General features: G+C 44.2%; 5 protein-coding genes across 6 annotated transcripts in view; 4 read left to right on the top strand and 1 right to left on the bottom strand.

Annotated features, from left to right (window-relative positions):
- Positions 1 to 155: 155 nt before the first annotated feature.
- fads6 (fatty acid desaturase 6) lies at positions 156 to 6,422 on the top strand. Its single transcript, XM_053413746.1, has 6 exons — positions 156 to 618; positions 2,582 to 2,748; positions 3,326 to 3,506; positions 3,591 to 3,778; positions 4,900 to 5,079; positions 5,707 to 6,422. The coding sequence occupies exons 1-6, from the start codon at positions 306 to 308 to the stop codon at positions 5,854 to 5,856; spliced, it is 1,179 nt and encodes a 392-aa protein (XP_053269721.1). The 5' UTR covers positions 156 to 305; the 3' UTR covers positions 5,857 to 6,422.
- Positions 6,423 to 7,101: 679 nt separating this feature from the next.
- trim16 (tripartite motif containing 16) lies at positions 7,102 to 14,275 on the top strand. Its single transcript, XM_053414266.1, has 7 exons — positions 7,102 to 7,305; positions 7,537 to 8,334; positions 10,850 to 10,945; positions 11,193 to 11,426; positions 11,936 to 12,107; positions 12,344 to 12,439; positions 12,987 to 14,275. Exons 2-7 carry the CDS (start codon positions 7,639 to 7,641, stop codon positions 13,583 to 13,585), a joined length of 1,893 nt encoding a protein of 630 aa, XP_053270241.1. The 5' UTR covers positions 7,102 to 7,305; positions 7,537 to 7,638; the 3' UTR covers positions 13,586 to 14,275.
- A 902-nt stretch (positions 14,276 to 15,177) lies between these two features.
- On the top strand, positions 15,178 to 18,545 carry tvp23b (trans-golgi network vesicle protein 23 homolog B (S. cerevisiae)). 2 transcript variants are annotated; one of them, XM_053413614.1, is made up of 7 exons: positions 15,178 to 15,261; positions 16,610 to 16,686; positions 16,963 to 17,107; positions 17,197 to 17,286; positions 17,394 to 17,519; positions 17,787 to 17,915; positions 18,005 to 18,545. In XM_053413614.1, the coding sequence occupies exons 1-7, from the start codon at positions 15,250 to 15,252 to the stop codon at positions 18,029 to 18,031; spliced, it is 606 nt and encodes a 201-aa protein (XP_053269589.1). In that variant the 5' UTR covers positions 15,178 to 15,249; the 3' UTR covers positions 18,032 to 18,545. The 2 variants fall into 2 exon arrangements, with proteins under 2 accessions (XP_053269589.1, XP_053269588.1); XM_053413613.1 differs by lacking the exon at positions 15,178 to 15,261 and adding an exon at positions 15,306 to 15,379.
- A 682-nt stretch (positions 18,546 to 19,227) lies between these two features.
- On the top strand, positions 19,228 to 24,751 carry exoc7 (exocyst complex component 7; the record flags this gene model as incomplete). The annotated part of the gene is given in 14 exon segments (XM_053414192.1): positions 19,228 to 19,424; positions 19,731 to 19,796; positions 20,030 to 20,214; positions 20,286 to 20,391; positions 20,644 to 20,866; positions 20,974 to 21,141; positions 21,339 to 21,350; positions 22,588 to 22,680; positions 23,509 to 23,577; positions 23,751 to 23,896; positions 24,024 to 24,176; positions 24,287 to 24,385; positions 24,455 to 24,517; positions 24,685 to 24,751. Coding segments are annotated over 14 exon segments (1,510 nt in total), but the record flags the coding sequence as incomplete, so codon positions are not given.
- A 658-nt stretch (positions 24,752 to 25,409) lies between these two features.
- Positions 25,410 to 25,418, bottom strand: part of LOC128427214 (galanin receptor 2a) — a 556-nt gene continuing 547 nt past the window's right edge. The window contains exon 2 of the mRNA XM_053414313.1: positions 25,410 to 25,416. Within this exon, the coding sequence (XP_053270288.1) occupies positions 25,410 to 25,416 (7 nt within the window). The remainder of the gene's footprint in view (positions 25,417 to 25,418) is intronic.

Below are 25,418 nucleotides of genomic sequence, written 5' to 3'. Positions count from 1 at the left end.
AGGGAGGAGGAGGAGTCTCTGAGCAGCTGCTGTTCTGTGTGAGGATTTCTGGATCCATCACTTCCCAGGGCGGCTCCACATCTTCAGGCTGTGGGGCGACACATTCCTCTGCTGCTGGACTGCAGGAGGAGTCAGCTGACCACAGAGGGATGAGGAGGAGGAGGAGGAGGAAGGAGGAAGGAGGATCCACGAGGGCCCTTGAAGCCACTGGAAGGGGGCTGGGCCTCCCTGACAATGCTCCGAGCCAATAAGCACTTTCGCAATCCCAACTTCGTCCTGTGGACTTTCCACTCAGGGTGCAGCACATGACACAGACCTGCTGGTGCCTGAGAGAGGACGGAGCAGAAGGGGCTGACATGCAGGAGGTACCGGAGGAGTGGAGGGAAGGAGGGGACGAGAGGATGATGAGGGAGCCGGTGATGAAGAGGAGAGCCGGTCCGGAGAGCAGCGAGGGGATGAAGGAGGGAGAGGAGGGGAGGAAGAGTGCAGGTGGAGAAGAGACTCCGATGATGGAGCTGTCGAGGATGGTGCAGAAGATGGTGAAGGAGAGCAGCTGGTGGGAGAGGAGGGGGGTGGACTGCTGCGTCCTGGCAGCCGCGCTCCTCTGTCTGCCGCCCGGTAACTAACTTCTCTTTATCATCCTGCAACATTCAAATCAAGATAAAACAGAAAGAAAACATGTATCTGACCCTAAACTCCACTTATTAAATATTGTTTAAAACATAACATGTTTCTTAAACTGCATCATAAAAAGAATTGATTAGTTTAGGTATAATGTTCTGTGGGTTTCTCGATGTGCAGGTGTCTTTGTTAAAGTTTGATTTGACTCAGTTCAGGATTCAGAGCTCAAACTTTCTGTTCTGCTGATTTTTCATTGCCAAACAAGTCATATTCCATTTATCAAGACCTGAAACCTTTATTCTAATTTCAGCATAATATTGATTTAAACATCCGTCATAAACTGATGAGGATTAATTCTGTCTGACAAAATATAAATATTCAGTTTACTGTCACAAGAGTTAAAGAAAAACTTGAGTTCGTGGAAGAATTTATCATTTATTGATTATTAAGTTAACGTTCGGTTCAAGGAATCGATTCATGTTTAATATTGTTTATAGTCCCTCGTTAGTGTTTCAGCTTTAATTCTCTTATTCTCAAATGTAATAACTTTCTAGCAAACAGCCCCCCCCCCCCATCTTATAACCAGTGCTGTCAGTTCATTCATGGTCTCCCTGGTTCCCATGTCTCTGGGTCACTGGAGGTCGCTGCCTGACCTCGATAACGGCCGTGGTCTCCATTGTGCCTCACGTCTCTCGATCATTGGATCCGACACAACAACCTGCTGCAGACGAGTTGTGTTATTTTCACTCTGCTCTCGCTCCTGAGCTCCTGATGCTGAGGCAGCAGCTTTTAGCAGATTGGCCTCAAACACAAGTGTCGACTTCTGAGTTGGACTCAGCTGCAGTGTGAGTCGCTGCTGCATCTGTTATTGTGCGTCACCGAGCATCTGACCTATCACCTCGAAATAGGCTGCTTTGAAATATGAGTTGAAATATATTAGAGCTGTTTTATTGGGTTAGGAAGAGAACATGTCACCTAAAACCTGCCGTGAGAGCTTCACCGACAGCTGCTGCTTCAGGATCAGTCTCTTACATTAATTATTTAAACTCGTCGGACTCGGGTCAGCATCAAGCTTTTAATGTCTATAAATAAAGGACTGGACCATTTGAATATAAACAAAATCATAGTATTCAGGTATTCCTTCCTGAACAACATACATGTAAAACAAACAGTTATGTAATAATGTGAGGAACTGAGACACGGAGCTGCACAGACACCTCCAGTGAAGAAGAAGAAGAAGAAGATGGTGCAGAGGTTAGTTACCAGCTGCTGATAAAACAAACAAAGAAGAAGAAGAAGAAAAGAAGTGAAGGATAAAGTTTCATCATCCCATCATGGCCGACAGCTTCAGTGCTGCACATAGAGAACACTCAGCGGTGTCTCTCATGGTTCTGTTTGTGAACTCGATCAGTTCTTCAGTAGGTGAAACACTTTGGCTCGGACTCAGACACATGTGGAAGCAGGAGAGTGAAGCAGCCACCAATCAGAGGCCCCGGGGCCCGAGAGGTCAATGACCCCCTGCACCAGAGTGTGTGTCTGAATCACTCACTAGTCAGTGTGTAGTTGTAACGAGGGCAGGAGCAGCCCGACCTGTCGTATAAACACGAGCAGAGCTGCACAGCACAAAGTTCAGGAAACACGATTATTTCTACAGATGATTATTCAATGTTTTTTTTTTACATATGAAAACTAGAGAATTACAATTTACTGTGGGATTTAGTTTGGTCTGAAACTGTCGGAGGTCAGAGGTCAAATCAGCCCACAAACAAGATCACTAATAAAAACATGACAACGACGTACAAGACAGTGAAATGAGGAAAATAAAGAAAAGGTTTATTAAATATAAATAAGAGGTAAAAGCCAGAATGTACGATCACTTGGTGTTATTAATAATATCCTGAGTTGTGTTTATCAAGGTCAAGTTATCAATATCTCCGTTCTGCTCTCTCCTGCCTCGCAGCCTTCCTGCTGCTGTCCTCCTCTCAGATGCCCTGGTTCCTGGCGGGGGGGCTGCTGATGGGCGTCGCTCACGCCGTCCTCGCCATCAAGGGGACGCACCTGGCGAGCCACGGGTCGCTGAGCGAGTCGCCGGCCGCGGCCAGGTTCTGGGCCGTGTTCTTCATCGAGGTGAAGATTGATGAAGATGGAGGGAGTAAACTATTCCTGTAACTGCTGGTTCAATCAATATGATGACTTATTGTTTTCAAAGAACCAAGATGGCGCTGGACGAAGGTCAAACTGAGGCTTCAGAACAGCAGCTCACAAATACATAAAGACGAGTAATCAAAAAAATAACAACATGATGTTATTATGACCCTTTTATGACCTGTAGGAGAGATCACTGTGAGCAGGAGGGAAACGGTTCCTGCAAATCAGGAAATTAAATCTGTTTCATAAACTTTTATAACACAAATCATCCTGTGGGTGAACGTTAGAGGTCGTGAAGTTTGATGTTTACTGAACAGTTTGGTGACCTCATCGTGACCTCTGCTGCTCTGGTGTCGAACTGGAGGAAAGTCAGTCAATACAGATGTTGACTTTCCTGCTTGATGCATTTCATTGATTGTTTAATGTGTTGCATCAGTGATGGTTTTCATGAACGTGTGTGTGTGTGCTTGTGTGTGTTCCTGTGTGTGTGTGTGTGTTCCTGTGCGTGTGTGTGTGTGTGTGTGTGTGTGTGTGTGTGTGTCCTGACTGCACTCAGATCTGTGGCTCCTTCTCGGCTCAGGCCGGCGTGCAGGGACACATCAAGATGCATCACGCTCACACTAACGTCATCGGCCTCGGGGACTCCAGCGTCTGGAAGGTTCCCTTCCTGTCCCGCTCCGTCTACCTGTTCGTGGCGCCGCTGTTCTTCCCCATCATCACGCCACTGGTTGCACTGGGTGAGCGCCTAACCCAGCTGAATGGATTTCTCTCCTTCTGATCCTTTGAGTTGATTCTATGTTTGTGATTCTCTGGTTTTGCAGCTCACCTCAAAGGTCAGTCGTTGGTGCTGATCGTCAGAACCATTCTGATGATCTCACTGGGCCTGTATTCCCAGTACTGGCTGCTGATCCACGTGTCCGGGTTCCAGTCGGCTCTCGGCGCCCTGCTGTGCATGCTGGTCTGCAGAGCCATGTTCTCTGTGCCGTACATACACGTCAACATCTTCCAGGTGAGAAGAGCACACGCCTCAGAACCACAGACTGTAAATACATAATGATGACAGCTGAGACTCATGATTGGTTGAGAGTGTGTATGGGCGGGACCTCGACTCCACAGATCGTAGAGACAAGTGGAGACACGTTGTCCTTATTTATTTATCAACCTCTGAATTCTGAAAGAATGAATACGTACATAAATCTGAATCATATGTTCTTTGTGTCTTGGTCTTTTGTTGTGAATTCGCATCCTCAGACTTTTTCTCAAGGTTCTTTGTCTGTAAAATCCTAAAAGTAAAATCCCTGAGAAGCCGTTGACCTCCCGCAGATTTCTGAAGAATCAGTTTCCTGCCAAACGATCACGGGAGCAGCTCCGGTCTCAGAGAAGCTGTTGAATGAAGCTTTGTGTCTTTGAATTAAAGGATAAAAAGGAACAATTCATGCGTGAGGTTCTCCTGCAGCTCATTGTGCATTGTTCTGATCAAAGCGTGGGAGGGCGGATTAGAAAACACAGGTTCTCCATGTGGAACCTGTTTGTTCTCTGCAGGGGGGGGGGGGGAATCAGAATCAAGAACTTTCTTTATTTCACCGTGAACTTAACGCTCCTCTGTGCTTTCTAACCTTTGGTCCTCTTTGCTCTGGAAACTGTTTGTGTTCAAACCTTCACCAAAACAACACTGAAATTCAAGGACCTGAAATTCAAGGACCTGAAATCCAGAGCGACTGATTCTTTATTGAACAGTAAGATAAAGTGACTTTGGCCTCATGCAGACCAACAGGGTCTCAGGTTGTTCTGTGAACATTATATCTCAAGGGCGCTTTCAGGGAGTTTCTTCAACTTTGGCACAAATGTTGAGTTAAACTCAAAGATTAGCTGATTAGATTTCAGTTGTCAAAGGTCAAAGGTCACGGTGAACTTGTTTGATTCTGGAGAAAATCAGTCTGTGGCAATTCTAGTTAAGAAATGCAAACTTGAGCCATTTTTAAGTCTGTTTCTCTTAATTGTCAATAATAACATAATAGGTGGAAATGTGTTATATAATAATTTGAGCAGGACAGTGACTCTGTGAGCTGCTGAATGGACTTTGTGCTGAGTCAGCTTCCTGTGATGATGATGAACTGTTTCTATCTGCAGCACATCGGCCTCTCCATGTTCTCCCCGACCCATCGACCCAAGAGGATCTACCAGATGACCCACGGCGTCTTGAACCTGCCTCGTAACCCGGTGCTGGACTGGATCTTTGGACACTCTCTTATCAACTGCCACGTGGAGCACCACCTCTTCCCCTTCCTGTCCGACAACATGTGTCTGAAGGTAAGAAAACTGAGAAACACACGTTATCAGCTTCCTCCTGCTGGTTTATCTCAGGTCTGATGCTCTGATACTGAATCTATCTTCATGTGTCTGTGATAAATCAACTGTATTTCTCTGACAGGTCCATTTAAAACAAATACTGTGGAAAAACAAGCAGCTAAAAACAAACCTGAACAACCTTTTACAATCAATAAATAACGATTTGGTCGTTTTGGTCATTGATTAATCACTGGAGTCATTTAAAAAACTTTTTGATTGATGGAGCTTGTTAAATGTGAAAATGTTCTTATCTTAACATTATGTCATATTAAATCAAATATGTATATGTATAATATAAATATATTCAATTGTTTTTATTTCATCTTTATAGTTTGCCATATGTTTTTTAAATTATTTGTTTAAATTTTTTGTATGGCATTATATTTCATTGTAGTTTTAATATTTTATTAAAGACTTTTCATCATATTCATTGTTTAAAGTTTATTTCTGTGAATTAAGTGGTTTAGTAATTGTTTAATAATTTGCATACATTATTATTTTGCCTTTTATTTTATTGGTTTTATTTTTTTTAATGTACTATTTGGTTAGTGTTAATTTGTTTTAAATATTATTATTATGTCTCTGCAGGTCAAACCCGTCGTGTCCAAGTACCTGAGTGAGAAGCAGCTTCCCTACAAGCAGGACACTTACTTCTCCCGCCTCAGCATCTTCTTCCACAGGTACCAGGAGCTGATGGTGTTCGCCCCCCCCATCACAGAGCTGGTGGGGGTGCAGTGACGGAGACAAACTGTTTCAGACTCTTTCAAACTGCTGCTGCTCAAATAGCACAAGCTTCAGGTTTAAGCACATCTCTGCTGACGTGAGTTTGAATCCACGAAGCCGACTCGTTAGATTCACGTGGTTTGTTTTGCTGTTTGGTTTCAAACTAACACGATTTATCTTCAGTGATTTGATCGACTGTCAATCAGGAGCTGGATGAGTCAGACCACAGCTCACTGACCTGGGGTCTGTCTCATGAAGCAAGTTCAACTTCTTCAGCCTGAGTTTCCTGGATCAACCATAGCTGCCAGTAACTCCAGTAACAACCAGAAACAGCTGAGCTTAGTGGGACAGGCCCTGTTTTATTATAACAACGTTTAATTCTTACTAAAGTGTTAAATTAATATTTAAAATGCCAGTGAACTGCAGCTACAGAACATAAACAATCAGCCTCAAGTCTTATTTTTACATTATAATAATTGTAACATAATTGTAACATGAACTTAATCAGGATTGTTTCTTATTTCATGGAATCGTTGTCTTGTTAATTCCAAACATCTGCTTCATTAAAGATGAAACTGAGATCCGTTGTGTTTTCGTTAAATGAGTCTTTACCATAGACTGTATATAAAGAAAGGTCTTTACACGTCCATCATGTTTCTACCGGAGCCCAGAGGAGAAAAACTCTGAGAGAAGAACTTTGTGTTTTCACCTGAAGGCCACTGTGGGATGTGTGCCGCTGGTTGTAATATGAAACTTCACCACTAGATGTCAGCAAATCTACACACGACTCCTTTCACTGCTTTTAGTTAAGATAGCACAGAAATAAATTAACTTTAACTTTAGCAGGATAAATAGATTATATATTATATAATACATTTATTTATGGGGTATTTTAATTTATTACAGTGTTTTACAGGTTGTGGGTTGAATAACAATCACAATTCCCCTCTGGGATCAATAAAGTATTTCTGATTCTGATTCTGATTCTGAAACAGTAAACATCTTTGAATGGTTGAAACCATCTTTTGGTGCCTTGAATAATGTTTTGATAATAATCTAAACACACTTCTCTCTGTTCTCCTGCATCAGTTTGTTCTCCAGGTTCAAAACCTTTAACTTTGTTCTGCAGCTAAACAAAAGTAATATGACAAAAACAAGTGAAAAACAGTGTAAGCTACATGGAGGTGAGATCTCTGTCTCTGATTGGCTGAGCACACATGTGATGGATCACATGACCACATGGGGGTTGCTCCTGCATGCTGGATGTGTTCTGTTCATATCAGATCAACGTCCTGCAGGTCAACGCTCTGATAACCAGCTCTGGTCACATGGGGGCAGCGTCTGCTCTGAGTGGTTCACTCAGCAGGAACATGTTCACATGTGGAAGAGGAAGTGAGGAGATGATTTCCTCTTGTTTATCAGCAGAGAACAACAGAGCAACAAAGACGTGAGTTCATCAGTGTGGTGAGTAAAGACACACGTGTTTCCACATCACAGTTTCATGATCAAAGCATGTGAGGGAATGCAGCTCTGCACCTCCCTGTTCCTCCTCCGTGAGCTCCACCCTCCTGCTCCTCCAGGCCCAGGCTTGGCAGGGAGTGTGTGTGGGGGGGTGTGTGTCACCGGCTGCATGTTGGAGCTGAAGGGGCGTCAACGTTCAGACTGAAACTATGAGCACTGACGCTGATCATCTAGGTGTGGCCTCTCTTCACTGAGATCCAGGAACTGGCAGAAGTGGCCGAGCCAGTTCTTCTCAGAGCAGAGCAGAGGGAACATTCAGGGAGACGCTCTGGAGACATGGCAGACACAGCAGCTCCCACCTCCACTCAGCAGCCGGTGGCGGCCTGCGGGCCCCCCACCTGCACCTCCTGCCTCGGGGACAACAGTAAAGGATGTCCACAGTGTCTGAAGACTCCGGACAAGCCTCAGCCGACTGAGGGTCTCAAGCAGAACGGAACAGAGACTCAGGTGAGCAGAGAGGAAACTCCAGACACCAAGACAACAGAGGAGACCAAGATCCAAGACGACCTGAAGGAGTCCGAGGTCCCCAAGAAGCTGGAGGAGGACAAGAAAGAAGCTCAGTCCGATGAGGAGAAGAAGAGTGAAGCTAAAGAGGAGGTGAAGGAAGAGGAGGCCAAGGAGGAGGCCAAGGAGGAGGCCAAGGAGGAGGCCAAGGAGGAGCCCCTGGGCCCCGACGACGTGGTGTGCGACTCCTGCATCGAGAGCCCCTGCAGGGCCCTGAAGTCCTGCCTCACCTGCCTGGTGTCCTACTGCGAGGCCCACCTCCGGCCTCACCTGGAGAACCCCAAGTTCCAGAACCACCGGCTGGTGGAGCCGCTCAGGGACATCGAGAGGAGGACCTGCGAGAGCCACAAGTGGCCCCTGGACATCTTCTGCTGCGCTGACTCCTGCTGCATCTGCCAGGACTGTGTGACCGAGGAGCACACGGGCCACAACACCGTCCCCGTGGTGGAGGCTCGCCGGCGGATAGAGGCAAGTGTTCTCACCTTCCTCTGGTTCTCTGTCCCCCCCCCCCCCCCCCCCCCACATGTTCATACATGTAAGTAAGGAACGTTTTGTTCTACAGTTCAATCCTACACTTTCCTGGCTTGAGACCCTGTGACTGTTTTTATTCTGTTCAACCAAACACTCAGATTTTCTTCTCAGATTTCCATGTCACAGGGGAAGTTTCCAGATTGTTGGTGTGTGGAGCCCTCAGGGCTTCCCTCAAGTCTCCAGACTCGTATGTTGAGAATCTTTGAGATCTCTGTTTAAATCACTGTAGATCCAACATGTCTGGACAACGATTCAAAACTCTGAGGTTTCACACTCGACTCTGGAAACCTGATCGACACTTTTAACACATTTGAGAAACTAAATGAACTAAATGAGTCAACTGAAATGGAAATACTCCAAAATATACATTTCTATCTAATCTTTTGTTTATTCTTGATCTGTGGCAGAGGTGGAGCTCAGCACAGTCTTCAGTTCATGGAAAACTCCTGAGCAAATAATAGTTTTCAACATCAGAAGAATACAATCTGTCTGTAAAGGTGCGATTTGTTAGTAATTTAAACTCAGACATGATCCTGTAAACCAGATCCACATGATTTCACACACAGGAGAAGATGCTGTTTACTCAGTTTATATATAGACGTGTTAAACCGAGCAGCTTTGATGGATGTTCCTCTCAGCACCAGCAGATGAAGGATGACCAGTGTCTCTGAAATCCATCACAGTTGTTCTCACACGTCCCAAAGTTCAGCTGTGAATTCTTAATGTGATTGAACAGAAGTTCTGACGCCGTGAAGGTCACATGACGAGCTCGGCCTGTGTGATAAACGCTGGAAACTGAACCCTGGGATCCGTTCGTTCTCTGTGAAGCAGAGAAAAGCTTCATTCATTCTTCTCAGCTCTTGACAGTGACCCTCAGGTTCAGGTATTCAAGTCCACATTCCTGCAGAGATCTGCCTCTTTCAGCCCCCACCTGTTATTGACAGAGTGTGATGTCGCAAAACCAGACACAAGCTCCATTACAGCTGGAGAGCAAACACTGGTAGAGTCAGAGAATCTGTCAGTGATGAAAACACGACAGACAAACAGGACAGAACGGTTTCTTTAAATCTCCACGAGGAAACCAGAAGGGAAATGACCCAGATCCACTTTACATTTAAATTCTACGCTGGGGAAATGAACTTTTCTCTGAACGGTTCCCTTTCATAGAGATTTATCTCCACATGACAGACAGCCGCAGTAAAAACAACAAAGAAGACAATAGTGTAGAATGACTTCCTGTCCGCGGCTCATGTTCCACTTTAGAAACACTGCTGTTGTAAAAACTCTTTACACAACACAAGTCTCTGTTTTGTGTAGTGCTCCTGTAACAAGCAAAATATCAACAAAATATCAACCACACAAAACCCAGGAGGTCATTTAACAACACAATCATTTAACAACACAATCCTTTAACAAAGCAATCCTTTAACAACACAATCATTTAACAACACAATCATTTAACAACACAATCATTTAACAACACAATCCTTTAACAAAACAATCCTCCTCACAAGAGTCAAATGTTGTTCAGCATTAATCTATGAAAATTTATGAATAATAATGCAGAAATCGATTTAAAAAGAATAAGAATAGTTTTAAACATCGATCTGAAGGAAGTCGCTGAGACAGGAAGTTGGATTTCAGCAGCAGATCATGTGACGGAGTTTGGTCACGAGATCTGAGGATATGTAATAACAAAACCATTTACATATTTACTTTTCTAACCTGAAACAACTCAGACAGAATTAATGCAAAGTAAGTTTACATTTTGAAGAATTTGTTGAATACAACACAACATCATCTGCAAAGACCTTTATACTATGATATTTCAAATATTGATATAATGTTAATAATACACAAATAATCAATTTCCTCTTAGGTGATTTCTTTACAAGACTAAAAATAAACCAAATTAGAAATGAATTTTACTGATAGACTAATACTTTTTTTATCATATTGTAAGAATATCATAAATGTGAATTATTTACTCTATGATAACCATTGTCGTGAAACTTTGACTCATTTGTTTTTGGGTTATTCAAGTAGCCATTTAAAAATCTTGAGGTTTTTAATCCTTAAAATGAATTTGATTTCCCGCCACTCAAAGGAAAAGCACCGTTTCCCCTCAGACTCTAATCTGTGAGGATGTTTCCACCTTGAGTCGTAGCTTCAGGTCCAGAGTCGCCTGGACCTGCCCGAGGAATTCACACTGCGCTCTGAAAACAAGTCAGAGCCTCGAGAACCACCAGAATGTGAGATATCACAGAACTCAGTGCAGAGTGGAGGAAACCAGTAATCCTCCCAGTTCTCCTGCAGAAACAGTCAGGATCAGGTTTACATTAGCAGATACACATTCTTTCCCTGTGACATATTTTCCGCATTACTCGTCGTGGTCTGTGGTTTGAGTGAGGAGCCGGGCGGAGGTCTGATCTGCCTCTTGTTCTGTTCTCAGGGGGAACTGAGGGAGAAGCAGACGGAGATGGTGAAGACGGTGACGGCTGCAGAGAACGCCATCAACAAGCTGCAGCTCAACACAGTCTCCATAGAGGTAAACACCCAGTAACCCCCGACCTCACCCCGCTGTGTCACACGAGTTTCACAATAAAAACATGAGTTGGCGGAGTCTATTTTTGGAAAGAGGATCCTGTGACCTCGCAGCCCTGATGTGTCAGAGCCACTCCAACGGGACAGGTTTCCCTGAGAGAGGAACTCCTTACATAACAAACCTGTGATCCTGTGCATTCCCGAGCGATTCATAACTTGTGTGACGTGGAATTCAAATCCCTCGTCTGCAGCAATCGGTGACGGAGGTGCGAGCCGTGATCGAGAGCCAGTTCGAGGAGCTGCAGGCGGTGATGGAGAGGGCCAAGAGGGAGGTGACGGAGATCCTGGAGGGCGAGGAGAAGCAGGCGCTGAAGCAGGCCGAGGGCATCCGGGTCCACCTGGAGCAGAGGTGCACGGACCTGAAGAAGACTCAGGGGCAGGTGGAGAAGATCTCCAAGAACAAGAACGATGTGGATTTCTTACAGGTAACGTGAGGGTTCAGGTTGTTGAGGGTTCAAATACACATGAAGGGAATGAGCCTGAATGACTGAGGCTTAAAGCCCTGATTTCAGTTTATTATTAGATCTAATTAGGTTTTAAAAACCTTTAACTTCAAACGTCTGGACTCATTTACATCCTCCGGTCTGTCCTCAGTGTCTCCTGCTTCCTTTTTAACACCAAGCAAAGGACCCATAACCACATTTCATCCATTTACACTTTAATCCGTCCACTTCCTGCTGCTCATCCAGGTCCAGCTCATCTTTAACTCTTAATTAATAATTGTAGAAATGATTATTGGGTCCGGCAGGAAGGAAGTGACAGAAATATGATCTAAATAAAGATTTGTTTTAAAAGTAAGAGTAGAAGAACCAGTAGGACCGGTTTTCATACTTAGACGTGTTGACTAGTAAACATGTTTAAAATGTAATGTCTGTGGTGTTTATTTAAATTCAACTCAACGAATGCTGAAGAGAACCCTGCTTCTGTTCTGCAGGAGTACTCCGAGTGGAAGAAAGAAGCCCCGGACATCTCCCTGCCCGGGGTCTACATCGGCCTCATGGATCGTCTGAACTCCGTCAGCCGTGTGATCGTGGCCTCCACGCAGGAGCTCTGTGCCAAGATCGTGACCTCGTACATAGACAAAGTTAAAGAGACCTGCAACAACGGTGAGAGCGGCTCCTCCCCAGCTGAGCAGCTCTCTGGGCCGGGCCTGTTCACACATGTGGAGAATGTTGAGTCTGTGTGTCATCAACCTGACCTGACGTAGCATGTGTGAAGAACTGGAGAGCTGCTTGATTCTATCTGGGTCCCACACGGAAGCTGCAGAACAACAAATACTTGTTTGTGCACATGAACGAATCCGGACTGTGAGACACTCAAACATATTCATCTTCTGTTTCAGATCAAATGGGAATAAAAACAACGGTTCATGCGATAATCTCAGCGAAAGAAAACAGGTCGATTCCAGATCCAAAGCAACGCGCCGACTTCCTCAAGTGTAAGTGTTGAATACGTGCAAATAGAGACATATTGCACATATTACATATTACATATTGCAATTTTGCATTGCACATTTTACTTCACTTTTTATATCTTTTATATATTTTATTAAGATATGTTTATGTCTAAATAAATGTTACTTTGTATAAATATTAGAAAAAGTGAGTAAATAAGAAGTAGATAGTGAGTAAATATATACCGTTTTTTTATTGCTTTTCTTATGTGTGTTGTATTTATTGTGTTTTTATGTTTCTATGTTCATTGTATGCACCAATAACCAGAGCAAATTCCTGGTAGGTGTAAAAATACAGATAATTTCTAGAGGAGGAAGTAAAATGTTCCAAAGTTCTGACACGAGTTCAAATCCTGAGATATCAAGAGAAACCCGTCCAGGCCTCGAGCATAAAACCTGAATTCTTCTCCTCTACTCTGTGGATTTAAACGTGTTTCTGTTCCCGTTGTTGTGACTCATCTACAAACGACAGAACAATGCAGAGGATGTGACCTGGTTCTTTGTCTCTAACCTTTTTGAATTCCTCTCCCAGACGCCGCCCACGTGAGTTTCGAAGCCGTCAGCGCTCACAAGTTCCTGCGCCTGACGGAGGAGAACAGGAAGGTGACCAACACCACGCCCTGGCAGCATCCGTACCCCGACGCACCTGAGCGCTTCGAGAACTGGCGGCAGGTCCTGGCCACGGAGAGCTTCTACATGGGCCGCCACTACTTCGAGGTGGACATCAGCGGCGAGGGGACGCACGTGGGCCTGACCTACAAGAGCATCGACCGCAAGGGCAGCGAGAGCAACAGCTGCATCACGGGCAACAACTTCTCCTGGTGTCTGCAGTGGAACGCTAAGACCTTCTCCGCCTGGCACAGCGGCGTGGAGACCCCCCTCAGCGTGGAGAAGTTCACTCGCATCGGCGTCTACGTGGACTACACACGAGGCCTCCTGGCTTTCTACGGCGTGGAGGACACCATGACGCTCATCCACGAGTACAAGGCCAACTTCCTGGAGCCTCTCTACCCGGCCTTCTGGTTGTCGAAGAAGGAGAACATCGTGGCCCTGGTGGCGCCCGGCGAACCGTTACGGCTCAAGAGCCCGTCTCCACCAACTTCTCCTCTGAGCAGATCCATAGCTTCATGAACCACAGTGGAGCAGCAGCTGGAAACCTGATTGTCCTCAGTGAGACAAGCAGAGACTGTAAATAAAGATGGACGACTCGTCTCCACTGGGGGAAATCTGAGCTAAAATATCTGAGATACAGGCGCCGCCATCTTGAAGCGGTGATGCTGCACACGTTCACCCAATCATGACTCAGTGTCAGCTGTCAATCATCACGTCTCAGTCCAGTTTTATTTCATCAAATAACTGATTCAAACCAAACTGATCAGATAAGAACTAAAACGACAGAAACTTCTTTGAGGAATATTTATTAAACGTTTACTTTGATTCTTTAGTTTGGTCCATGTCTCATATGCTAACATGGAGGAGGCGGGGCTTATGATCTATACTGGTGGTCATCCATCTTTATCACAGTCCACAGACACATGAGACGGTTGATACCAAAGAACTGTTTCATACATTTTAACGTCATAACTATACAAAAACCAGCTGACGGGAACCTTTTTCCTTTTTCATTTTGTTTACAGATGATTATTTTTGCTGCAAAATCTTAATAATATGAAAAACTGTTTATCTCAAGTCCATTGGGGCTCGTGTCAGGTTGTGTGGGACTACTGTTACTGTTACTGTACTTTTCATTACACTGTGAATTCATAGATGCTCTTTATTTTCTGTGAAATTAATAAAACTTCATTTTCCAAGAAAGAGAAATCTGCCTACTTCTTGTTTCCAGAGCATCAATACTACACTTTGAGCGACTAAAGCCTTTTCAGAAACAGAAAGAGAGATAGCTAGATAGATAGATAGATAGATGGATAGATAGATAGATAGACAGATTGATGGATGGATGGATAGATAGATAGATGGATGGATGGATAGATAGATATATAGATAGATAGACAGATAGATAGATAGATAGATGGATAGATAGATAGATGGATAGATAGATAGATAGATAGATAGACAGATAGATGGATGGATGGATAGATAGATAGATAGATGGATGGATAGATAGATATATAGATAGATAGACAGATAGATGGATGGATAATGGATAGATGGATATAGAACAATTCATCTTGTTCACACTGTATATTGTGAAATGTCCCTTTAAGGAAGTATTTCCTTATTTCCTTATCTTTCGTGTACACATGTAAATGAATGTTGATCTTATCGACCTCCAGCTGTTTGGTTCTTAACACTGTTTAACCTAAACTAACATTTTTCATTGTACAACATGAGCAACTACAGATGAATTACATTTCATGTATATTATACAATAACAGAACTGAATAAATGAAAGTAAACTTTAAAAAACTCAATATAAATAATAGAAAAATAATAGACCCACTATTATACTGTGTGTTTCATATACGCTGTGTAGTTTTAGTGATATAATTTACGATATATATATATATATATATATATATATATATATATATCACAGTTTATAGAGTCGCACAAACCTCGAGAGTATGTCAAAGTAAATAATCTGATAGAATTATTATAACTTATATTGATCTTAAATCATTTAATTTAATAAATGATTCAAACACTGATGTAAAAGAGTAAAAACTGACCGATGGTGACGTAGCACTAGACGTGGCACACTCTGACCACGTGACAGGCCTGGCAGTGACGTGTGAGTATGTAGCCGGAAGCAGGAAGAGACTTCACGTTTCACCATGATAACAGATGTAAGTGACGTATTAATTGTTTTTATTTGTTTCTAACGTGTTAATGAGCGAAGCAGCGTCAGCTAACTTCAGCTAACTCAAGCTAACTCTAGCTAACATGCTAACAGAGCTACACACAGTGAGTTCATCCACATCCCTCCAGCTAATGGTGCTAATGCTAGCATTCTTACGGTCCAGTCACTGTTTACTCCTCCGCTTCGTTAACTCGGGCTCGTGTCATCGACTTTGAAACATCTCAACACTTCAGGTTTAGTTTCTGACAAACTCTGAGATGAGGTTTAAGTTTCAGTTTCACCGGGAAACACGTTTAAACTGTTCAGACAGAGGAAGCTAACGGTGGCTAACAGCTAGCTGCGTTAGCTTCTCTGCTTCCTCGTTGTTTATATCAACAGATTCACAGATTCAGTCAAAGACCAAACTCCTGATGAAGCAGTTTAGTTCTGTTCAGTTATATTTATCTCGTGTCTGGTTTTGACAGCAGTGGAAATGTGTTGTTCCTGAATTTATCTTTTTCAAACAGCAAATAACACATAATACAAATATAATCCAGTTGTCTTCTGTTATATCTGCTAAATATTTGTTATGACTGTAAAAATATGAGAACAGTCACAATGTGAATCATGTCACTGCAAAAGTTTTATTTGTTGAGAATCATTGAACATTAGTAAATATTTCAAATGTTTTAATATCCGATTTATATATTTAATTCATCAAATATTCATATTCTGCTTGTAGCTGCTAATATGAGGCTGGAAATATTCTTATATCACCAGAAAAACGGGAATATTTCACCTTATTTAGCAATTTCTAGGAAACATGGACATTTAACATACGGTCAATAACAGAGCTGGAACTAATTCTGCAGTCATTGAATAGTAATTATTGTTCTTTGTTGTAGAAATGATGCAAACAAATTAAAATGAAGACTGCTGTCATCAAATTTGAATGAATATCTTTGAGGAGAAAATTAATAATGTTTGACATTTTATAGTTACAACTGTTATTAATCAAATCAACAACTGGAAGGTTACTGATAGTTGCAGCTTTGCTGACCGACAGTTTATGTTTTATAAGAACTAGATGTGCTAACATTTGTTTGTTTGGTCTGAAAATCATGAAGAATGTCTCCTAGAGTCGAAGGTTTCCCAAGATGGCGTCTTCAGATTAAAACAAGATGTAGCTGAATTTAAACTCATAGTTTCTGATCACAGTCGGTTGTGAAACACATCACGCTGTTGTTGTGTCATATCACCCCTGAGCCATCTGTGTATAAACAAGGAAGAGGTTTCAGTGTTGTGTACATGTTGTGTCTCTGATGGATTAATCGTCTTCCTTATGGATCCCTCAGGACGCCAACGATGAGGACGTCTCTCTGTTCGACGCAGAGGAGGACGCAGGCAAAAGGTCCAAGAAGTCGACTATTAAGTGAGTTTCCAGAGACTTTACAAAGTGTCCCTCTGGACTCGAAGACCAGTTCAACTCTTTGATTACTGATCCGTGGCTTTAACTGTTTTTAAAACTGAATTCACCAAAGATTTTCTGTCTCCAGCCTCAAACTTGAAGATATGATGTTGTATGTTTGATATATGTGATATAAAACGGACTCTTTTTGGAATAATTATAGCAATGTCTTATTTATTTCCACCATGGGGATAAATGCTCCTTATTGCTTCATTAAACGTGTTGAACTTCTGTCTCCAGGCATCCGGTGGCGTCCTTCTTCCACCTTTTCTTCCGGGTGAGCTCGGTCATCATCTACCTGCTCTGTGAGCATCTCAGTAGTAGTTTCATCGCCTGCATGGTGTCAATCATCCTGATGCTGTCATGTGACTTCTGGACAGTGAAGGTGCGTCTTTTAATACAAGATTGAAAATGTAAGTAATTGTCATTTGTAGCATTGGTTCTGTTTCATATCCTAAATATCTGCGTTGGCAGAACATCACTGGGAGGTTGATGGTTGGTCTCAGGTGGTGGAACCAGGTGGACGACGATGGACGGAGCCACTGGGTGTTTGAGTCCAGGAAGGTGAGACGCTCCTCAGTTGACCTCTTGATAAACACACTTGTTCACTGTGAGATGTCCTTATGTTATTTACAGATGTCCTGACTGTGAGAATATCCTGTTTTCTTCAGGCGACCGGGAAACAACACGCGTCAGATTCTGAGTCTCGGATCTTCTGGCTCGGGCTGATTGTTTGTCCCGTCCTCTGGGTCATCTTCTCCTTCTTCACCATCTTTTCTTTCAGTATTAAATGGCTGGTGAGACCACAAATTCATAAATAGAATAAAAGGTTATCGTGGTCTATTTTCAGTAAATCCCATGACGAGCAAATCAACATTGTGTTAGTCCGTCTCAGTGCTTTCTTACAACAGCTGCAGACTCTGCGACTTAACTTTAATTAAAAACATAAATCCAATCGGCCAACTGATAAATGACTCTGGCTCTACTGCCACCTTGTGTTGAAGTTTGGGATTTATTATAGGTAAATGTAGAGCAACATGTGACGTCCATCTTCTTCCTCTCAGCCTGTCGTGATCATGGCCGTCGTGTTACAAGGGGCCAACCTGTACGGATACGTGCGGTGTAAAGTCGGAGGAAAGACCAACTTAAAGAACATGGCGACCAATTACTTCGGGCGACAGTTCCTCAAACAGGTGACTTGTTTTTTCAGAACGAGCTGAATATTCATATTGTTGTTTTTTTCCCCACAAAGTCTTGATGTGTGTTGTTTTTTATTTCGCAGGCGCTGTCCAAAGAAGAGGAAACGTAGTGTGAAGCTCGGCGATTTGAACATGTTTGCATTATTCTTAATGCTGTAATGTATATTCTTTTTGCAACTGGAACTGAACACGACAGACTGACTTTTTCTTTTTCTCTTTTCGATATAATGTTGGACTCGATCGGTCCCAGCAGAGAGTTTCCACTGGGAGGTCAGAGGTCAGGTCGCTGTTTTCCATCAGCAATAAACCTTCAAAGGCTTCCAACGATATTTTAATGTAAACGCATGAAAAAGGAAAAAGTGCTTTAAATGTTGATCTGTAGTTCGATGTGTTGTTTAGTCTCAGATATTTAATTTGTTTTCATTACATCATAACTTTAATCTTTATAACACTAGTGAAATATATAGTTTTTGAGGGGCTGTGTACAAACTTTATTTGTTTGTATAACAGACTTGGTTGTAAAGTAACAGTGTAAAATGTTCCAGAACATTTCTAAACATGAATGTAAAGAAAATTTACAAGAGAGAAACATCTTCTTTTTGTGCGAATAAATTTGTAACATTTTCCAACTGTTTGGTCTCTTTGTTTTAAGTTGTTATTAACAACCACACAAACTTAGATCAATCTGACACTTCGGTTTGTACGAATAAAACAAACAATAAGTGTTGTTATTTCATCACAGGATGTTTCCAGTGTTCAAGGAAGAATCCAAATCTTTTTCTTAAGTAAAAGTAAATAAATAAAGTAACTAAGCTTCAAGGTGTTTCAGTAAATATTATTTATTGTTTTATAATTTCATTAAAATCATGAATAAAAAACATTAGTGATTTTTCAGTGTTTAATTTAGTTTTAATGTTTAATTTACTATTTTAACAGCATGTTATTTTGCTCTCCTACATGTTTTCTTCCAAACAGAAATAAATGTAAAACTAATTAAGATAAAATAAAAACAACATTTTATTCAACACAACAAACATGGGAAGCGGAAGCGCTGTGTCGAAGACATACATACCGGAAGACTACTATATGAACCTTCAAAATAAGGTAAAGTAGCTTTGGTTGTGTTGAAGACGAAGACATGTTTTTTCGTCACTTATGCAGAAAAATAAACTTAAAAATAAAAGTTACCAAATCCATAAATAATCTGGTGAGTCTTTCTCTTCTTTTACTGTTCTCAGTAAGTTGTGACGCCTCTTTGACAGCATCACATTTTATTTTGAAATCCTAACCGGAACTCAGTACCTAGCTTGAGAGTAGCCTTCCTCAACATTAGCTTCTCTAACGTTAGCTTCTGGGCGTCGTCGGTTGTTTATGCTTTAAATCGGTGAATTATTCGGTTCTCAGTCACCGGAGATCTGTCCGGTAACGAGTCTCACTTCCGGGATGATTCCTACCGAAGATGCGTCCGCGAGGAAGAGAGAGATAGAAGATAAACTGAAACAGGTGAGAGACAGACAGAGAGAGAGAGAGAGAGACAGACAGAGAGACAGAGAGAGAGAGACAAGATAGAGAGAGAGAGACAGAGACAGATAGAGAGACAGGTAGACAGACAGAGAGAGAGAGAGAGAGACAGGTAGAAGATAGAGAGACAGAAAGACAGACAAATAGAGAGACGGATAAAGAGAGAGAGAGAGACAACAGAGGGACAGAAGAAGTGTCTGTGTTTCGCTGACGTCACCTTATGTTGTTTACTGATGAGTAACATGTCAACAACATGTAAACAATCACATGTTGTGTTTGATGTTTCAGGAACAAGAGACTCTGTCGTTCATCAGAGAGAATCTGGAGAAGAGTGATCAGCTGACCAATGGCATGGTACACACACACACACACAGACACACACACACACACACAGACACACACACACGACCCTGATGCAAAGTCCCTGACAGTTATTTGTTGTGATGTTTCAAGGTGAAGTTTTTCATATTCATCTAGTTCTCAGCATGATGTTCTTTAATTTAAGTTTTAAAACACTTTCCCATAATCCTCAGCGAGCGTCTCTCTTCAGTGACTGTCTCTAACTCTTGTCTCCGCCGTGGGGACAGGTCTCCATCCTGTCCTCGTTCGAGAGCCGCCTGATGCAGCTGGAGAACTCCATCATCCCCGTCCACAAGCAGACGGAGAACCTGCAGCGGCTGCAGGAGAACGTGGACAAGACGCTGTCCTGCATGGACCACGTCATCAGCTACTACCACGTGGCCAAAGACACGGACAGGATCATCAGGGAGGGGTGAGACGTCCACTCTGTCCCCCGTGTCCTCGGTGGGTGATGTGAGAAACTGACCGTTGTCTCTGTTGCAGACCGACGGGCCGACTGGACGAGTACCTGGCCTGTATCGCCAAGATCCAGAAAGCTGTGGAGTACTTCCAGGACAACAACCCCGACAGTCCGGAGCTCAACACAGTGGTACAGTCTCTTCTGGGTTCACACGTCAATGATCCATAATAAAATGTCCTCTCTTCTTTTCACAGTGAAACTCTCCCTCACCCTTCTTCTGTTTTATTGTTTTTATTATTTACTTCTTAAGTTCCAGTGAGAAGGTTCCAGATGAACAATAGTGTAAATGTAAATAGTAAAAAGATTAACTTTGATCTGGATCCTGATTCATGAAAGTCGGTTTCATGAACGTTGAGAGCAGATGTTTCTCCTCCTCTGCAGAAAGCTCGTTTTGAGAAGGGCAAGGAGCTTCTGGAGGGCGAGTTCCGCAGCCTGCTGACCCGCTACAGCAAACCCGTCCCCCCCATCCTCATCCTGGACGCCATCAGCGTGGACGAGGAGCTGGAGGTGCAGGAGGAGGTGCTGCTGGAACATCTGCCTGAGGCCGTGCTCCAGGACATCATCTGCATCGCCGGCTGGCTGGTGGAGTACGGACGCAACCAGGGTGAGGACTTCATCTGTCCTTCTTTGTCCATGTTGTCTGTCTCTCCAGCGTCCTCCCTCAGCCGGCGCCACTTCCTGCTCCTCTAACATCTCGTCTCCTCTCCTCAGACTTCATGAACGTCTACTTCCAGATCCGGTCCAATCAGCTCGATCGATCCATCAAAGGCCTGAAGGATCACTTCCGCAAGAACAGCGCCTCCTCGGGGATCCTCTACTCCCCCGCCGTGCAGACCAAACGCAAGGACACGCCCACCAAGAAGGCGCCGAAGAGACCAGGTGAGCAGCCGATCAACCTGGAGCTCCGCCTCCGTCTGTGATTCTGCTTAATGTCGTGAACGAGATGAAAACACTCGTCAGATTATCGTCTTTACTCAGCGTCTCGTCCACATTGATGATCCTGTTCACCTCCGCCTCACACGCTGACTAATCCTTCATCCTCTTCCTCTCTCATAATCCCTGTGTCGTGATGACAGTCTTCATCCCAGGTAAACTCCAGCCTCAGTGTGAGTCGCTGCTTGCTTCTGTGTGTGTTAGCAGCGAGACGTGGGAGAGTTGATTTGTTCCCTGGACAAACGTAGAGTGTTCGTGTAGCAGCCGGTGCTTTCATGATGTCCTGCACAGGGGGGGGGGGGGGGGGGGGGTTTAACCAATAAATCAAATTATCTCTTCAGGCTCATCTCAGAGGCCTCGTTCATTTCATCTGTAGTTTCTCACGTCTCCAGAAAGTTGAAACAGATGAAGCTGATCAGGGAAAAGGTTAAAGTCCGGAAGCTGTGGAGGGCGTAAGAAAGAATCAGGCAAACTATTATGTATTTTTATTGTTTGCTCTTTAAGTCATAAAGCAGCAGGAGAAGTGAAATATGATGTCACTCATCTTGTTTCCTGAATCAATCATTATTTGATTTCGTGTGATGAGAACTTGCTGCTGAGCTGCTGCTGCTTCACCATGAAACTAAAGGTTTTCACTGTTTGTGTGAGTGAGTGCTGCAGAGTGGATGTGTGTCGCAGGTGTGTGTGTCTTTGTGTGTCTGTGTGTGACTGCGTGTTCTTTTATTAACGAAATGCCACAAACACTCACACCCAAATAATTCCAGAATTAGAGTTCCAGAAAGTAACAGAAAATACTCGAGAGGTTTTAGTCATGAACTCGTCAGTCGTCATATGCTAAGATATTTTCTTAAGATAAACTTTTGTCCTTGGAGTCGTCCTGACTCGGAGGTTATCGTGTCATCCTGCCCCCTGGTGGCTGAACCACAGGAAGTCAGTGAATGCAGCTTTACGTGTGCGACTCGTTCACTAACTCACTAACGGAGCTGGAAGACGAATCGTGAACTCGACTGAACTTTGTGTTTCCACCGTGTTGTAGCTGTTTCTGTTTTATTCATGTTTGTGATGTGAACTGTGCATTTGAACTGTTTTGTGTGTTTCATGTTTAAAACTGATCTAACCTGTTTATTCTGCTCTCACGTCACCTGGTTACACTGTGTTGTAGTTCATGTGTCCCCGCGGCTCTGTCTATCACCTGGTCTCCCTGTTGTGGTGTTAGGCTGTGCCCCCCCCCTCTGCCGGTGGAGGGATGCGGTGTCTGTTGTTCCATCTCTCACTTCCGAGCTCTTCCTTCTCTTTCTTCTTCTTCTGTTTCCTGGCTGTCTGGACCTCGCTGCCTCCTCTTCCTCCTCCTCCTCCTCCTCCTCTGGACTCTGTCTCTGTTCACGGGAGCAGGGACCATTCGAAAGGCTCAGAACCTTCTGAAACAGTACTCACAGCATGGGCTGGATGGGAAAAAGGGGGGCTCTAACCTCACTCCTCTGGAAGGTAACGCACCTCGCTCTCTGTCCTCCTCCTCCTCCTCCTCCTCCTCCTCCTCCTCTTCCTCCTCTCTGTTGTTTGTTCAGAGCAACAGGAGAACTGAAAACAGCTTCTACTCACCACAGGTGTTTAATGAAACTTAGATCATAGCAGAAAAACAGACATTGTAGAAAAAGAAGTCAGAAGTCTGTTGTTTTAGATTTTTAACATGAAAGGTATTGTTATGAAAACTGCAGTAAAATCAAATACGTAGGCAAATTCTTTATTCAATATCTTACCAATGCATTTTTTATTTCTATTTAACAAAACCCAAATCATGATTTTATGAATTGCTAACCCACACTACACAGAGTTCCTGCAGTTCCACCGATGGACAGCTGGTGGCAGTAGTGAGGCAGAGCAGCGGTAAAGGCAGGACAGAAGAAGACACTTTTCAAATTGTTCGTAAATTAAGTTTTAAAAACATCGATGGTTCATTAAGTTAGTCTGTTGTCATGGTAGAATCAAAGGGCATTCTGGGAAATGTAGTGAGTCGGTGAACCTGTGGTGAAGTAGAAGCTGTTTGTGTTACAGCTGTTTTCTAACAAACACTCACTAACTTTACACTTTGAGACACACACGCACACAACACAAATGTCTGTGGGCGCTTCACCCCCTCCCCCCTGCTGCTGGTAGTGGGCGTGTCCTTCTTCCTTCCCCCCCTCTGCCCCCTGGTGCTTGGTGGTGGTCGGTACAGTCGTACCAGGTTCAGGTTTGTCCCTCTGGTCTAGTCACGACCCCCCCCCCGTGGTTTGACTAGACCTGTCTCCCTGCTGTCCCACCCCCACCCACCAGGTTACGATCACGACCCGCGGGTCAAACATCACAGTGACGCTCTGACCGAGAAGCACGGGGCCGCCGCAGGTGAGTGACGGGAACACGTGGGAAACAGCAGGAAGGAACACGTCCGGTGAATTTCACAATAAAAGATCTCAGCTGCAGCTTCCACACATCTCAGTCACATTAGCACACACACATAGTGACCACGTCTGAAGGTGCTTCCTGTCTGACTCCCTGTCTCCTCGTGTTCCTCTCAGGGAAAGACGACGTCCTGGACATCGAGATCGACTCGTACATCCACTGCATCAGCGCCTTCGTGAAGCTGGCGCAGAGCGAGTACGCCCTGCTGACGGAGATCATCCCCGAGCACCACCAGAAGAAGACCTTCGACTCCCTCATCCAGGTCGGACATGAAGGAACAAATCAATTCAACATCTGACGAGAATAAAACTTAAACCGAACCAGAGATCGTTTCTTCTTCAGCTGCTTTTTTAATTTCTGTCTACGTGTGTTTCCGTCTTTGTCCACAGGAGGCGCTGGACAACCTGATGCTGGAGGGAGACAACATCGTGTCGGCGGCTCGCAGAGCCATCATGCGTCACGACTACTCAGCCGTCCTCAGCATCTTCCCCATCCTCCGACACCTGAAGATGAACAAGGCCGAGTTCGACTCCACGCTGCAGGTCTCCTCAGCGACGCCCCCTTGTCTCCACAGCGTCCACAGACCGGGACATAATAATAATGAGTGTGTCTGTTTGTGTGTCTGTTTGTGTGTCTGTTTGTGTGTGAGCAGGGAACAGCTGCGAGCACCAAGAACAAGCTGCCCACGCTCATCACGTCCATGGAGACCATCGGAGCCAAAGCTCTGGAGGAGTTCGCCGACAGCATCAAGGTGAGACGCCGCCGCTCAGGTGTCCATCGACTATCACTGAGTCACTGACTGAACCTCCTGTCCCCACAGAACGACCCTGATAAGGAGTACAACATGCCCAAAGACGGGACCGTGCACGAGCTCACCAGCAACGTAAGCCCCCCCCCTCCCCCCTCTCCCCCCCACAGGCACCCTGCTGTTTGTCCGAGTGGTCTCCATGGCAGCGGCTAACAGCGCCGTGTCAGTTTAATGAATGAGCCGAGGCGTCGCTCGCCCTCACCGCTCTCTATCTCTCTCTCTCTCTCCCCCCCCCCCCCCAGGCGATCCTGTTCCTGCAGCAGCTGCTCGACTTCCACGAGACGGCCGGAGCCATGTTGGCCTCACAAGGTACAAACCGTTAGCTCGGGTTAGCGTAGCGCTCCGGCTGCTTTGTTGATTTTCAGGTGGAAACCTCACGACTTCACAAACTGGATCATCAGAGTCGTTCTTCTTTAACCTTCAATCAACACTAAACACAGAGTTAACGTCCGACAGGTCCTGAATCAGATCCGTGATCTTTATACAAGAGATTTCAGCTTCATTTCTGTGCAACAGGAGGAAGTGGAGTCGTGTCGTCCATCTTTAAAAACAGTCCCAGTACACGAATGAGCAGCTTCCTGTTTGTGACTCTGATGTGTTTCCTCCTCCGCTGCTGCTCTTCCTCCTTCCTCCTTCCTCCTCCTACTCATCCCTCCTCCTTCCTCCTCCTCCTCCTCCTCCTCCGCCCTCTGATCTCTGCTCTGTGACCAACTTTTGTTTTCAGATTTCAGCCTCAGAGAAACTTCAGACTGTTTCCTTTTTGTTTTTTCTAATGTCTTCACATTTTGTAAATCAGCAGCCGAGGTCTCAGGTTGATTACAGCTTCACTACTCCTCCTCTCTCCTCTCCTCTCTCTCCTCCCTCCTCCTCTTCTTCTCTTGTCCTCCTCCTCCTCTCTCCTCTCTCCTCTCTTCCTCTCTTGTCCACCTCCTCCTCCTCCTCCTCCTCTTCCTCTCTCTTCTTCCTCTCAACACCT

This window comes from Pleuronectes platessa, chromosome 21 (assembly GCF_947347685.1).
Source record: "Pleuronectes platessa chromosome 21, fPlePla1.1, whole genome shotgun sequence".
Taxonomy (NCBI): Eukaryota; Metazoa; Chordata; class Actinopteri; order Pleuronectiformes; family Pleuronectidae; genus Pleuronectes; species Pleuronectes platessa.
The sequence above is the reverse complement of the archived record's forward strand: the minus strand, read 5'-3'. Positions and strand labels throughout refer to the sequence as shown.